The following is a 15,801-nucleotide window of genomic DNA, read 5'->3' as shown; positions in this document are numbered from 1 at the left end:
AGCCTTTTTTTCAATAATCAGTTCCATGCTGAAGCCCAACACTGCACGTATAAAACATCTTCGACCATGGCCCCCGGAAGGATAGGGCTGACAAAATCCAACCCAGAAGAATTCTTATAATTTTTTTTTCCCACTGTAAATTCAGTGAGAGATCCCAGCCAGGATGCCTGCTGTAGCATGAGAGAGCCATGCTTCGGATGGCGTTAAGCATTGCCGCCCCCCCCCCCACGTCTTGCAGCCGGGCTCTCGGGCTGGAATCTTCGACAGGTCACTCTAAAGTGAATTTATAGTTGTAAAAAATGATTAGAATCACCCAGGGCTGGATCCCTGTCAGGTATGCCCTTAAGGTGGCTACATACATAACTGCAAACTTGACAAGCATGCATGTTCAATCTTTTTATTAGTCACTACTGCATTTGTCACCTGTTTGAAAAGCCTTTATGAGTAGCTTCTGTGGAAAAAGGAAAAAAGACGATATGGCAATAAGAGAAGGTAAACAAAAGAAGGATGGCTAATTGCTAGCAAGTGGCATTCTCTTGCTGCGGTATTAAACCGAAAAAAATTCCATATAATTTACAGTAGCAATAAATTATTATTAAATTAATAATACTCCCTTTGTATTAAATTATTAATTTAAAGTAATTTAACAGTTAATTTATTTTATTATTTTAGTAATTTAATTATTAATTTAATTTTACTCCCTTTATTAATATATTATCACTACTTCCTTTAAATTTTTTTCTGTATTAAACATTTTAGTTCAAAATATTAAATTTAATAAAAATTCAAATTTTTTAAATTAAAAAATTTAATTTACTCTTCCAAAATTTATAACAATTTTCGAGTACATATTTTAACAAATGCCAACACAAAGCGCAGCTCACTCAAGCGTGAAGAATACCCACATACAGAGAGAACCAATTTGCGCCAAGACAGCCTTTACTGGCAACCCAGGATAATTTTTATCCTTCCCTGCACCAAAATGGATCCTCTCCAGAGAGGGGCGTTCCCGTAACTCTTCTCATGATCTGAGGACTATACTTAATCTTTTCCAGAGGGATGCTTTTCATATAGGGATGCCATTACACCACCATCAAAAACAATATTATCAGCTGTCAGAGTTCAAGAGGGGAAGAATCATCAGGATGATGTAAGCTGGGTGGTCAACTCGGCAAGTAGCCTGCCACTTAGGACAATCTGACTTTACTGTGAAGTGGTGTTGGAACCAGTGGATATGAGAGAGGTCACATGCATGGCGACCAGGCTCAGGATGCCCTCGGCAGACCAAGACTGTTACATCACTTGATAAGCACACAAGGCACCTTGCTGAAGAACATTTGGTATCACTGCACCCATTACATGCATGTGCTACCAATGACACCCAATCACTGTCACCTCCATTTGGAGTAGTGTTGAGTTCGATGGGATTGGACCACAATCGAACGGAACCAGGTAGTCTGCAGCGATGAATTGAGATTCAATTTGGGCAGTAATGATAACCGTGTATGTGTGTGGAGGTTCTGTGGCAAACGCCTCAATCCTGCCTTCACTATACAGTGGACACATCGCTCACACAGCTGGTGTGATGGTATGAGGTGCCATTGCATATGGCACCCAGTCAGCTCTAATATTCATCCATGGTACCATGACAGCCCAGCAGTACGTTTGTGACATCCTTCAGCCACATGTGTTGACACTCATGGCAGGGCTCCACAGGAGGCATTTTTCAACAGGACAATGCTCGACCACACATGGCAAGAGTGTCACAGGAATGCCATCATCACAGTAACACCCTTCCTTAGTCTGCCCGATTCCAGATTTGTCACCAATTGAGCACATCTGGGATCACTTGGGATGGCAAGTTGGGCAGTCTAGGCATCTGATTGAACTAGAGACGCACTTACAGCAATTGTGGAATGAGACGATGTAGGACACCATAAGGGACCTGTATGCCTCAATGCCCACCTGCGTATCACAGTGTATTTAAGCTAGAGGCAGTCCAATAGAGTACTAGAACCTGCATTCATTTGTAGTTTTTCCCACAATAAATGATTCTTTTGCTTCAATTATGTAATCACTCACTTACATCAACGTTGTACTCACATATATAAAAAAAAATTTCCATTCGGAAACTCTTTCTTGATACGCAAATTTTTATGGCAATGAATGTATATATATATATAAAACTGAAATTTTCAATTATAATGGCGCTTAACGAGAATTCCATGATATTACAGCTAAATATTTATTTGAAACATTATGTATCACACTGCACCAACTCTTGATCACACATTTCCAACAAAATTCTGATTGTAAATAAGATTTAAAAATTTAAATATATAGGCCAATTAAAAACTTACGTGCATGAGCCAAGCTCAATGCCCACAACCGCAAATATGAAGCTGTGTGAGATATTGATCCAAGACAATACTCAATTGTATGAATAGACTGATTAATGAAAATATCAGCAAAATCAAATTTTTCTGGAATTTCTTCCGGTAATACTTGTTGAATATCTTTAGCAGCCATGTCAGAATCACCAATAGCATTACCATCTTCAGTGTTTTTGCTTTGTGTAGGCTTCTGATATGGAACAGAAACAGAGTACACTATTTAAAAAAGTGTTCGACTCACAATAGTCAGTAAATTAAAAAAAAAACAATACAGCACTCACTGCTTTATGTACATTTAATAGCACATGCCTACATATATTTCAAGTGATGAGATTCAAAAATTCAGCAAATTTTGCCGATATTTAAAAAAACTATACACACTTTTAGCAGTAGTAGGTAGGGCCTCCAAAAAATGGCTCGAGGATCCATGATGTTCTTAAGTCAGCCACCTCGTTGGGCAGTTTGCCTGTTGTGGCGTTGTATTTTTATTGTATTGTAACAAATCCCAACAATAAGTTTATGATGTTTTTTGTTTTCAAGCTCAATCCATATAGTTTCAATATCACTTCTCTGCACGTTACACTCTCTGGCCTTCAAACATGATTTAACATATATCAACACTCCACACCTCTCCTATCAAATCTATTTCTCAAAAAAGCATTGTATCCTGAGATGTGTAAGATTCATCCCATCGTTTGCCCAAGATTCAGGGCTATAAGATATATATAATGGCTATAAGATCCAGGCCCTCTGCAACCATCATAGTTTCTAAAAAATCTTTATTACCCAAGCTCCTGGCATTAATTAGCAAACATTTTAATTTGCCCGGTGGTTGTCAATCAAGAAGCCATCGAAGTCAGAGGTGGGTAATTCCCGTCAGTACTGTGATTATCATTAACTAACCCGTATTCCCGACTACTAGGTCTGGGAGTAAAAAACCTGACCTAAAACTATCGTAAACCTCCCAGAACCCCTCCTATTTAGATGGATCCCATCCGAACAAAGCCACCTATCGGGAAATGTGGGAAGCTCCAAGAACGTGATTCCAAGTGAGGAGCAAATGTCCTTCAAGCCTAAATTGAATTGATTATTTTTATTCCCCGTATATATATATATCCCACTATCCCCCTCTACCTTATCCACGACCACCCATTCACCCTTTAAACTGTCGTTGTTCGTGGAGATTGCTTCTCCATCAACATGTGGCTCGACGACAAGTGGCTCTGTTATATAATCGGACCCTCACTTTTTCCCGTAACACTTCGACCTCGAGTTCCAACCTTGCCCCATCCAAGCACCCTTTACAATTGAAACTACCAGCTACTATACCCCTAGATCAGGGAAACCTCCCGTCACATGCTCCACACAACACTAGTCGAGGTATACTAACACTATTGCTAAAACTAGATAACAATTAAAAAGGAAAATGAAAAATGTTAACAGGAAATTAAAGTAACGTAAAATAGAATGCTCAACACAAAATCATGAAGAAAATATATATGTATATAAAGAATACAACTCTCTCTAAAAAAAAGTATTAAGCTATAAAGTACAATTTATACTTACTGGAATTAGCTAACTATCTCTATTCACTAACACTAAAACAATAGGCCCAAATGGGTACAAAACATTGAGAACACCCGGGAAAAAGTATACAGTGTTTGCTAACACTAACGTCCAAAAAACCCACGTATTTATATCAAAGAAGCAGGAGAAACACAAACCTGGCAAAAATACAATGAAAATGAAATGAGAGCGAGAAAAAAAATTAAGATCAAAAATACACAACGAAAATTAAAATAACTGAGAGCAAAATAAAAAAAACCACTTAAAATAACAGAGCAAAATAAAAAAAAAACACTTATCTCGCAACTCCAACGATGTGCTAGAAAAATAAAAAAAACACTGCAGAATATGACCAAAAAATGAAAAACATGCTAAGTAAAACTCACGAGAACAAAGAAAAACACAAAATGGCGCACCGACATGACAGATAATCTTTCAGTAATCCCCAGCAGTGGTTTCAGATAAAACTTCTGTTATTGGTCGGTGAGCGGAGCGTGATAAAAGCATGTACGGTCCCCACCACGGCGAAGACGAGAATGCAACAAGACCAATGTGATATCTCCCCCGGGAGAATCCCCCACACAAAATAATTGTATGTTACACGAGAAATAAATTTTTGTGGGACATCAGCCACCCGAACTTGGTCCTGTCCTCGTCAAACGACTGCAAGACCCCACCCTACGGCCGTAGGACGAAGTGGACTTCTGGCTCATGACAGTACGCCAGCAGAACTTCCGGATGGTTTCCAGTAGCTGAGCAGTCCCAGGGCCTAAACATATGACTTTCCCACATAACAAAGTAATTTTTGAAGTAACGGAGAAGGATGCCATCCTGATCCGTTACAGCGTCCTCCAGGACTCATTCTTCACTAGTTCCAAGATGAAAAAAATAGAGAGAAAAAATTAAAAAATCATGCGACTTTGAAAAAGTGGTTTTTACTACTTTGTATACTGTATTCATATACATGTGGGTTGTTGAAGATATTTAGTTGTACAGAATTTTCAAAGAGAATTTTTGTCTTTCTTTGTGTTTTTCTTCGTTCTCGTGAGTTTTACTTAGCGTGTTGTTTATTTTTGGGTCATATTCTGCGGTGTGCTTTTTTTTTTCTAGCACACGTTGGATTGCAAGATAAGTGGTTCTTTTTTACTATATTGCTCTCAATTTTTTTAAATTTTCGTTGTGTATTTTCGATTGACTTAAATTTTTTTTTTCTCGTTCGCATTTCATTTTCATTGAATTTTTGCCAGGTTTGTTTTTTCTCACTTCTCTGATATAAATTCGTAGGTTTTTTACACGGTAGGGTTAGCAAACTGTGTATACTTTTTCCCCAGGTTCTCTCAATAACTTTGTTTTTTCTTCCACTTGGGCCTATAGTAGTAGTGTTAGTGTGATTTGAGATAGTTAGCTAATTCTAATAAGTAAAAATTGTACTTTGTAGCTTAATACTTTATTTAGAGTGTGTTCTATTGTTTATAGACATATTTATTTTATTCTTCGTGATTTAGTATTGAGCATTCTATTTTACGTAATTTTTTCGTACAATCTCTTACGTCTATTTCACATAGTAATGTATTTTACATTATTTTAATTTCCTGTTAACGTTTTTCATTTTCCTATTTTTAATTATTATTATCATCTAGCTTTAGCAATAGTGTTAGTATGTCTCGACCTCGACTAGTGTTGTGTAGAGCTTGCCACGGGAGGTTCCCTGGTCTAGGGGTATAGTAGTTGATAGTTTCAATTGTAAAGGGTGCTCAGATGTGGCAGTGATTCCAGTGCTGCCAAGGGGTAGTAGGGGGTATAGGAATAGGATCCACCAATTCTATAGAGGCCTGAAGGACATTTGCTCCTCACTTGGGATCACGTTCTTGGAGCTTCCGCATTTACCGATAGGTGGCTTCGTTCGGATGGGATCCATCTAAATAAGAGGGGGGTCTGGGAGGTTTACGATAGTCTTAGGTCAGGATTTTTACTCCCAGACCACGTAGTCGGGAATGCAGGTTAGTTAATGATAATCACAACAGTATTGACGGGGAATTACCTACCTCTGACTTGGATAGCTTCTCAAATGACACTAAATCACCGGGGAAATTAAAATGTGTGCTAATTAATTAGTTGGGTAATAAGAAAGATTTTTCAGAAACTATGATGGTTGTGGAGGGCCTGGATCTTATAGCCATTACATAATCTTGGGCAAACGATGGGGATGAATCTTTCTTACACATCTCAGGATATGATACTTTTTTAAGAAATTGATCGGATAGGAAAGAGGTGGAGTGTTGATATACGTAAAATCATGTTTGAATGCTAGAGAGTGTAACATGCAGAGAAGTGATATTGAAACTATATGGGTTGAGCTTGAAAATAAGACGTCGTAATCTTCTTGTTGGGGTTTGTTACAAACCACTGAGTAGGGATCAAAATTACATCACCAAATTTCATGATAAAATTTCTTACATGTGTAAGCGTAAGAGGGTTGTCATACTAGTGGATTTCAATTGCCCAGGTATCTATTGGGAGAACCTTTCAGCTGGAGATCAATATGAAAGAGACTTTCTTAAGTTGGTGCTCAACAATTTTTTGTATCAGAAGCCACTAGAGGGGTACTGCTATTTTGGATTTGGTTCTTACTAGTTCTGAGGATCTTGTTGAACATGTTACGGTGGGGGACGAGTTTTCTTCCAGTGATCATCGTATCATCAGATTTCACTGTAACTTTTCCTCGGGTAAGGTTGATAACAAAAGACTGGTTCCTTGTTTTCGGAGAACTAAATGTGATGTTTTGAGAGGATGGTTAGCGGAAGTTTCAAAGACCGGTTGGAATCAGTAGGGGTGGTAAGTCAATGGGAAGAATTTAGCACGAAGCTGTCCTCTGTTTTGCACGACGTCATACCCTTTGTTCGAAAAAAGCGTGTTTGTACATCGCACCTTCTATGGTTCACGGATAGCTTGCGGAACCTTGATCTTGAAAAGAAAAGAGCATTCAGAGAGTATAAAAGTGGACCAGTTGGCCTATCATTGTTTACTGATAAAAGAAGACTGTTGAAGAAAGCGATAAGGGATAGTAAAAAGGAAGTTGAATCTAGGTTGGCAGATAACATTGGCTCTGACCCAAAATCATTTTTTTGATACGTCAATAATGGATGTAAGGGGACAGTTGGCCCCCTCTTGATAGGAGGCTCTAGGGTAGAGAGCAATGTAGGCATGTGTAGTGCTTTCAATTACTTTTTCGCCTCGGTTTTTAATGGAGATAATGATATTCAATATACGGGTGTTGCATGGGGTAATAAAGCCCTCAACGATATTCAAGTAGAAGACGTGGAGGTCCTAAATCTTCTAAGAAATGTATGTGCAAGCAAAGCACCAGGACCAGATGACATCTATCCCAGGGTCCTCAGGGAATGTGCTAATGAATTGTTGGGGCCAGTCGCACAGATATACAGGATTAGTTTTGCTGAGGGTATCGTCCCAAGAGATTGGAAACCTGCTAACGTTGTCCCGATATTTAAGAAGGGTAGTAGAGAAGCTGTGTCAAATTATCGTCCAATGAGTTCGACGAGCTCCCTCTCGAAAATTTTGTAAATTATCATGAAAAAGCAGTTTGTGAAGTGGATAGACAAGAATAATGTATTGTCAGATAATCAGCATGGGTACAGGAAGGGGAAGTCATGTGTAACTAACCTCTTTTGCTTCTATGATCACGTGACAAAGGCTTTGGGTAATAGCAAAAATGTCGATGTTGCTTACCTTGATTTCCAGAAGGCATTCGATCGGGTCCAACATGGTAAACCCTTGAAGTGTTTACACGAGATTGGAATTGGGGGCAACTTGCTGAATTGGATAGAATCGTGGTTAAGAGATAGGTCACAACGAGTTATGGTGAACGTGGAATTCTCTGGTTGGACAGGCGTCACAAGCGGAGTTCCTCAAGGAAGCAGGGGCGTCGGAAGTGTTTCTAAACTGTGGGTGCTCGTCTTTAGTTTTATATCGGAAATTTTAATTTCTGAATCAATTCTGGGGGTGCTGGGATCCATGCCACAAATCACTATGGGTGCTTGAGCACCCACAGCACCCCCGGCTCCGACGCCACTGCAAGGAAGTGTCCTTGGCCCCATACTTTTTTCACTTTTTATCGATAAACTCGATCAGGGTATCGATGGGATAACTAGCAAATTCGCAGATGATGTGAAGCTACTGAGGGTAATCGAAAATCAAAGCGATAGGGAGTTGCTCCAGACAAACTTAAACAGGATTGCAGCATGGGCAATTGAATGGAGCATGACGTTTAGCGTTGATAAGTGAATGGTCGCTCATTAAGGTTTGAACAACCCACGGTTCTCTTACAAATTGAATGGTGTCACTATCCCGGATGCAACTAGGGTCACAGATTTGGGAATTCTCATTGACGAGCGACTTAGGTTTTCTGAACATTGTTCAGCGGTGGTCAAAAAAGCGAATAGAATGCTTGTGTGGTCTCATTTTCAAATAGGTCTCTTCGCATTCTTCTTAAGTCATTCTTCCGCTTTTGCGAGGCTTAGTTCGTCCTGGACTGGAGTATGCTGTAAGGTTTTGGAGACCATACCTACAGAGGGACATAGTCTTGGTTGAAGGGGTGCAGAAAAGAGCTACGCGTGTCCTTATTGGCACACGGGGCTTGAGTTATGAAGAGAGACTTCATTTTTTGAATATGTTTACATTGGATGAACGCAGATGTCGAGGAGATACGATCGAAGTGTTCAAAATTTTCAATGGGATGGATAGGATGGACCATGAACTTTTAGTACACCGCCAATCGACTGCTTTTACAAGGGGACACCAGTATCGATTGGTGAGGGACAATGCAAGGTTATGGTGTCGCAGGGAATTTTTCTCTAATAGGGTTGTTAATAAATGGAATAACTTACCCCCGGAGGTAGTAAATTGTAACACAATTGACACGTTAAAAAAGAAATACGATAAAGGGCATTGTATAATATTTTATCATGTGTATATACTGTTTATAATTTGTGTTAATTGGGTTGCTGTTTTTTTTTTTTTTGAAATATATGACATCCATATTTGTATGGGCCTCTTTTTATCAGCCACCTCGTTGGGGATTTTGCCTGTTGTGGCGTTGTATTTGTATAATTTTGGAGTTTCTATTCTAATGCAGATTTTCTCCCCTCCAGTTACATATTGGAAATTATGGTACTTTTGCAGCTATCTGCCAGCATTCAAAGACTGCGGTATATGAGGAGTAAATTTGCCTTGTTCTTACAAGATTGTGCGCGAATGTACATTTTTTTAAAAATCTCAAAGGATTTAGAGTGCCTGTTCAAAATGTAAAACATTTTCCCAAAGAGTTCAGGAAAAAAAAACAAAAAACATGTGAATCTAAAAACTCCTAGCTGCTATGTGGTAGTGTCACAGCATCTCATCGCAAAAATCACTGGTGTGTACGCAGAATCTACTTTTGGAGGGGCAGAAGGATTTCTTCCACAGAAATTGTGGGTCACTAATGCTCAAAAAGAATTTTAAATTAACATAACATAGTCTGTAGTATATATAGTATAGTCTCTGTAGTATCCATATAGTATAGATATCTTCCTAGTCTGAAGAATAAAAGACTATTTTCTCCAATATTTTAATTTTCCATTTTCTTGGGGCATGGGGGGCTTGAGACCCAATACCCCCAGATTTTGCCTTTGGTGAAAAACCGGGTGTGGAACCGGTGTGTAGTGGTAATCAGCTAAAAATATGATTTTCTAAGGTTTTCTAATTTTGAGTTGGCTATTCCTTTGAAAAAAGCTCTTGTTGCCACGACAATCACACAAACCTACAACACAAATATGTATAGATTTCAAACATTAGATTTCAAATCCATGCATTACCAAATTGGCAGATAGATGCAGGGCTGCAACTAGGGTGGGGGGTGCAACTAGAGCAGGTGAGTATAGGGTCCCCCCCCCCCCGGCTCTGGACTAGAGGAGGTGCCAAATTCACCCTTTATAACTGCTTCTTCTACATTACACGGGGTGCTAAAATGTGTGCTTGCCTCGTTTGAGAAAGTATCTAGTTGCAGCCCTAGATAGATGGCACCACCTACTGAACACAAAACACATTGAATGCTTTGCACACACTCACACACAAACACTTTAGTTTCACCAACACAAATCTGACATAGCTTCCATATTCAGGTGTGAAAATATGTGGCAGTTAAATGGCGGCAGATCAGAGTGGTGGTCCAATAGGGAGGAAAATAAAATCATTCTACCAGGAAATCGCTTTGCAAGGATTGGTATGAAATCCTTGCTCCTATGAATAGAGAATCAGAAGATAAGTGTCTGAGAGAGAGTGTACTGAAAGAGAGAATTTCATTTGCTTTAAATTTAAACCAGAAGATATTATTGAAGGAGCTAAGATTTTTTTAAAGAAATGAAAAATATATTAACATAATTTATTTGTCCCCAGTTAATTACAATAAAACTATACAAATTAAAGTTTAACAAATTAGATATTATCTTGGAGCAGGGTTGGTAAAAAAACCCGTTTTTTTTAAAAAAACCAAAAAACCGGGTTTTTTTGGTTTAAACCGATTTTTTTGTTTTAAATAGTATTAACCGGTTGAGCGGTGAAAGGTTTTTCGATTTCTATTTGAAAAACGGTGTGAGGTTATACAGAAAAATACTTGTAAAGTGGCGAAGCTTCTTTATCTCAAGTAGTGCTATCCCCCCCAACAAACATGCAGGACAACAGAGAAGGCGTGGTTGGTGGGGTCCATCCAAGTGACAGGTTGGCTACACCTATTCCAAAGTGATCCTATTCTTTACTAATACACACTCAACTTCAGTACCTGTTCTTTTGTTACAGTATTGGCCATTTTTTTTTCTCCCTGTCGTGGTCATAGACATATTTAGAAGTTCATTTTTCCTATTGCTGTGGAACATCGCTAAAATGACACTTGATACAACGATATTTTTCAAGTATTATTTGGAAATGTCTATACTCTAATGTTAATCGGCTGCCTCTCGATATAGCGATAATCCCACTACAGCGATATTTTTTCTTAGTCCGCAGACTATCGTTATATCGATGTTTCACTGTATATATATTGTACTTTTCTCACTAATTTATTGGCGAAAAGAAGCGTTTATATTCTCTAAATGCACAGCAACACTATAACGGGGTATTAGGGATTACGCAACAAAGTTTTTCTTTTCTTTTTTATTTAAAAAAATATTTAAGCCCGTTCTGAGTCTACGTAGAGTTTCATGGCGTTACAATACTTTATAATCGCACTTCCTTGCAATTTTTTCGTTCCTCTTTCGCTGACGTTGCATGCGACTTATCATTTTGTGGTATCACTAAAGTGTCTTAGCACATTTTATCCGAGAAGTGTGATGCACTTTTCCAATGCATACTTTTCAGTTTAATCGAATAGCTTTTTCGCAAGAGAAAAGGCTGCACAGTTTTGAACAGTATAGGAAATTTATGAAAGCAACACACATTATGTGTGATAAGGCACAAAAATATACATATATGGTGTACTTTGAATTTCCTAGAAAGTTGAAAATAACAGTAGTCGATGATTTTAATTATACAAATATCGATATTATATCTTATGAGTAAATTTGAAATATGCAATGAATATGAAAAAAATACCTTCGTTTTTATTTAATCTATTTATACAACACGAAATGATTTATACTTCACATATAAAAAACTAACTGATTATAAAATATATCGATTTTATGTGTATATGGAAGGAAGCAATATTATGATGTATTTAATACATGCCATTAATAATGTAAGATACATTATAAACGCAAACGTTTTAAAAGCCTATTTGAGCCTCGTTTCGATAGGTGGCATGTTCAGCAACGCGATGTATCTTACAGAATTTTTTTTTCTTTTGATGAAATTTACTTTCTTTGATGATATACAGACCAAAAAAAATAAAAGGTAACAAAAGAAATGGAATATTTGTCAACATTTTAATTGAATCAACGATAACAACTGCTTTTCAGGGTTTATCTCAATGTAATGTAACATTCAGTTGGTCACATATAATTGAATTTTTACGCTTCGCATAAATTACATGTGTTATCATAGGATTCTATAAACACATTCAAAAAAAAAACCCGCATACATACACACAGTTGTACCCGCTTATAACGAAGTTAGAAAAAACAGCGAATGTATTCAATATAAGTGAATTTCATTACATCCGTACCGGCTTGGAAAATGATACGATTAAGCGAATAACACATTTTGCACGAGCGATACGCATTTTTCAGTAATCTGAACATTCTTAAAATGAATAGATTAAAATAAAGATTAAAAATTTAATTGATGATATAATAACATTCCATATGAATAAATATGTGCCGATTATTATTTTTCTTGATATGATTGTATATGTCAACCGTATTGCGTTTAAATCATTTTTGCCAAATAAGCATGCACAAAATGTGTCTTTTATTTTAGTAAGTGCATAAATACCAAACAATTTTTGGTTTCTTTTTTGAATCATTCAAAGAGAATGAAAGAATTATACAAAAGGAATTATATTATCAAATCCGGACCACAATCATCCCATTCTTTTTTGCATGCATGGTATGTATTACGAAAACTACTATATATATATCGAGTAGCTTTGTGTATCAAAATTATACTAAATACAACATAGGCGTTCTCAGGATTTTCTCAAGAATGGGGAGGGGTCAAATTTTTTTCTTCTGAAGGGGGGGGGGGGAGTGAAGTTTATACTGAAAAATAACGCTGTAATCTCGGCCAAAGCTTGAACCCCTTCTCCCCTTTTCATACGCCAACGAAACATTCTGTATTTGGGGGGGGGGGGGATCGTTTCATGCCTTGACGCTGCTCAGAAAACATGTCAATTTCAATATTATTTTTGACAAACCGACATCTCTCAATGATTCTTTCTTTCAAATTTCACATAAAAAAGAAAAAATTGAGGAAATTAAGATGTCGGATAATACAGTAGATTTTGCTTTCGAAGACAAATTAAACATGCAGCACAATGTTTCAAAAAGGCCACATCACATACGTTTTCAAATAAAGAAAGTCTTGGTTTTGACGTATACCGCGTACGAGCTATTTCTTTATAAAATTTAGTTCCCTTGGTTGGGTGCAAGTCACAGACTATTATTGCTTTCAAAAGAGAAAAAAAGTCTTTCTGAGCCTTTCTGATCGGTATATCGATCTCTAAGATATCGATATACCGATTTCTTTGATCGTTAGAGTTGCTGTCGCTAGCTATAATTATAAATGGTCACAATTATCACCAAACACTATGCCAACGTGGTGATGACCCTAAATCATAGGAATCGATACATGGGGCCGGTCAAAGCACAAAATTTGGACATTGGCTGGGCAAACTGTCCAATTTCGGGCTTCGCCACTGTTATGCATGGTCGCAACTAGATGCATGGTCACCCGGGGCAAGTGCGCATTTTGCCCCCCCCCCCTTGTAATGTTGAAAGTAAGGTTTGAGAATGAAATTTGCTCCCCCCTCTGGTCCAGCGCCCAGGGCACGAGGCCCGCCTGCTCCCAGGGCTCGGTCGATTGCGCCGAAAATGGGAGTGTTTGTATTCCCCCCAACAGGTCAATTGCGCCGAGTGTGGAAATCGGGTTGTTTGGATATCGGGGTGAGCGCAATCGACCTATAAACGGTTTATCTTCTGCGCAATCGACTTACACCCCTGCTCCCTAGTTGCGGCCCTGCCCGTTTATATATATTTATTTATGCAGACTAAAAAAGAAATGTCGTTGTATATTGGTTATCGTTATATCGAGAGGCATCAATTTAACATTAGAGTAGTGACATTTCCGCACAAAACTCGAAAAATATCATTGTTGAAGGATTTATCGCTTATCGTTGTAGCGGGGTCCCACTGTATTTAAAAAATTTGTAAAATATAATTAAAACATTTATAATTAAAACAGCAATTGTGAATTAACAAATAGCACGAAATATTATGCAAGTCTCAAGTTAAATTTATATCCATATAACTTAGAATAAATTCTAAAAAGAAATAAATAAATTCTAAAAAAAAAAAAAATAAATTCTGGAAAAAAATTTAATTTTAATTTCATCTTCCAGTCAATAAACTTTTTGTTGGATTTTAGTGGATTGCATACGTTTGTTTATGTGTTTATATACAGTGAAATCTCGTTACAATGTCACTGATACAACGATAAATCCATGGCCCCCACTTCCTGGACTAGGGCCCCTAGGCTGGAATCTTTTGCGGGCCCCTCCCCGACCAGACTTTCGCGGGCCCTTTTATGATGGATTTATAGCGTTAAAAAACAAAAATAATGAAAATCGTCCCGGGCCCCAGGGCTGGAGCCTTGCCAGCCCACCCCTTGTGGGGGCTATGGATAAATCCTACTACAACGATATTTTTTCGTCTTATTTAGCAATGCCTATAGCCTAATATTGAAGTGCTGCCTCTCGATATAGCAATAACCCTTCTACAACGATATTTTTCATGGTCTCGAGAATATCGTTATATCGAGATTTCACTGAAAAATTAAAATAAAATAAAAAAATATTTTTGAGAAAAATTTTGACGTACAGCATCACATTGTGAATATAAGTGTGGAAAAAACAGTTCCCCTCCTTAGAAAGATAAACAGTTTCTCTCCCTCTTTCTCTGTACCACCCCTCCCTAATTCCATTTTAACAATCTAGCATTCTTACTTTCAAGATACCAGTAAAAAAGCCACACCTTATTCTGTACAGACGGTATTTATTGTGACGGTCTATAACCAATTCATTGTACTGTTCAACCGAGCGCTTCATTCATTTGAAGGATTAGGAGGCGTTGAAGGTGTCAGTCAATGTACAATAGGTCAAGGGGGAAGGAACAGGTCTTCCATGACCCATATATTCGTCACCACCACTCAAGGATTGGAAAAAGTTTGACCCATATAGTCGTCATCACCACTCAAGGATTGGAAACATTATGACCCATATATTCGTCATTGCCACTTGACTGGTTAACATTAAAAACAATGAAATTTCTGAAAAATCATTCAAACTTCTAATAATTAACTATATTAAAATGGTTATTAACGTAATTAACACTATTCCCATACTAATTAATCAGTAAATATTTCTTACATTTTAACAAAAACCAACTTTTGCAATTTAATTATTTTTTGCTTAACTCAATGGATTACTGTGTGTTTGAAAATTCTTTCAATGTTATTATTAATCACATAATATATAAAGGTTTTTCTCCAGTTACTTTTAGTATGCTTAATTATGAAGCTATTTTGCAAAAAGTAATAAAAATTAGGTGAATATAATGTATTTAATGAAGCATAAATAATGCAGATTAATTAGCAATGATTTACGATATACAGGGTGATTATAACTAAGGTTCTGATTTCAAAACACTGTAAAAAAAGAACGATTGTCAGAATGACTTGAAAATCGACATGAATATTCCTGAAGAAATGGAATTTTATTTGGTAAAGGGGAAAAAATACTTACAAATGTAAAATTAATGACATAATCCAACATGTGGGAAATTTGCTCGCAGAATGGAAACGATAGCCAGTCATGGCAAAATGATACCTTAATTATAGTATTGCACGATTTCATAATTCATGGAAACATCACAAAAAACAAAGTAATTGAACAAATAGCTACAACTTACTTAAGAAATGCTAAATATGTTATCCACCTTGTTCTGGCTATGAGGTTGAAAGCACAAAAATTGTTGTTCAACAACAGAATCGGAGTATGCCATGGTCATGATGTGGATGTGCTTGCAATTCAGCTTCATTAAACCAAATGCCCCCTCCCCGTTAATATTCCTGAGGAACT

General features: G+C 37.4%; 1 protein-coding gene across 5 annotated transcripts in view; it reads right to left on the bottom strand.

Moving 5' to 3' along the window:
- Positions 1-15,801, bottom strand: part of Vha100-1 (V-type ATPase subunit a family protein Vha100-1) — a 167,005-nt gene that overhangs the window by 11,942 nt on the left and 139,262 nt on the right. For 4 of the 5 annotated variants that reach the window (XM_089253437.1, XM_089253436.1, XM_089253438.1 and 1 more), the window contains one exon: positions 2,361-2,583. In XM_089253437.1, the coding sequence (XP_089109563.1) occupies positions 2,361-2,583 (223 nt within the window). Of the gene's footprint in view, positions 1-2,360; positions 2,584-3,964; positions 4,118-15,801 lie in introns of those variants that run through there. The other variant, XM_089253439.1, reaches the window with a different exon arrangement.

The sequence above is a fragment of the Pholcus phalangioides genome, unplaced genomic scaffold, assembly GCF_987345545.1.
Source record: "Pholcus phalangioides strain wild (caught in Gottingen) unplaced genomic scaffold, Ppha-v1.0 ptg000039l_1, whole genome shotgun sequence".
Classification (NCBI taxonomy): domain Eukaryota; kingdom Metazoa; phylum Arthropoda; class Arachnida; order Araneae; family Pholcidae; genus Pholcus; species Pholcus phalangioides.
This window is presented reverse-complemented; position numbering and strand designations above follow the sequence as displayed.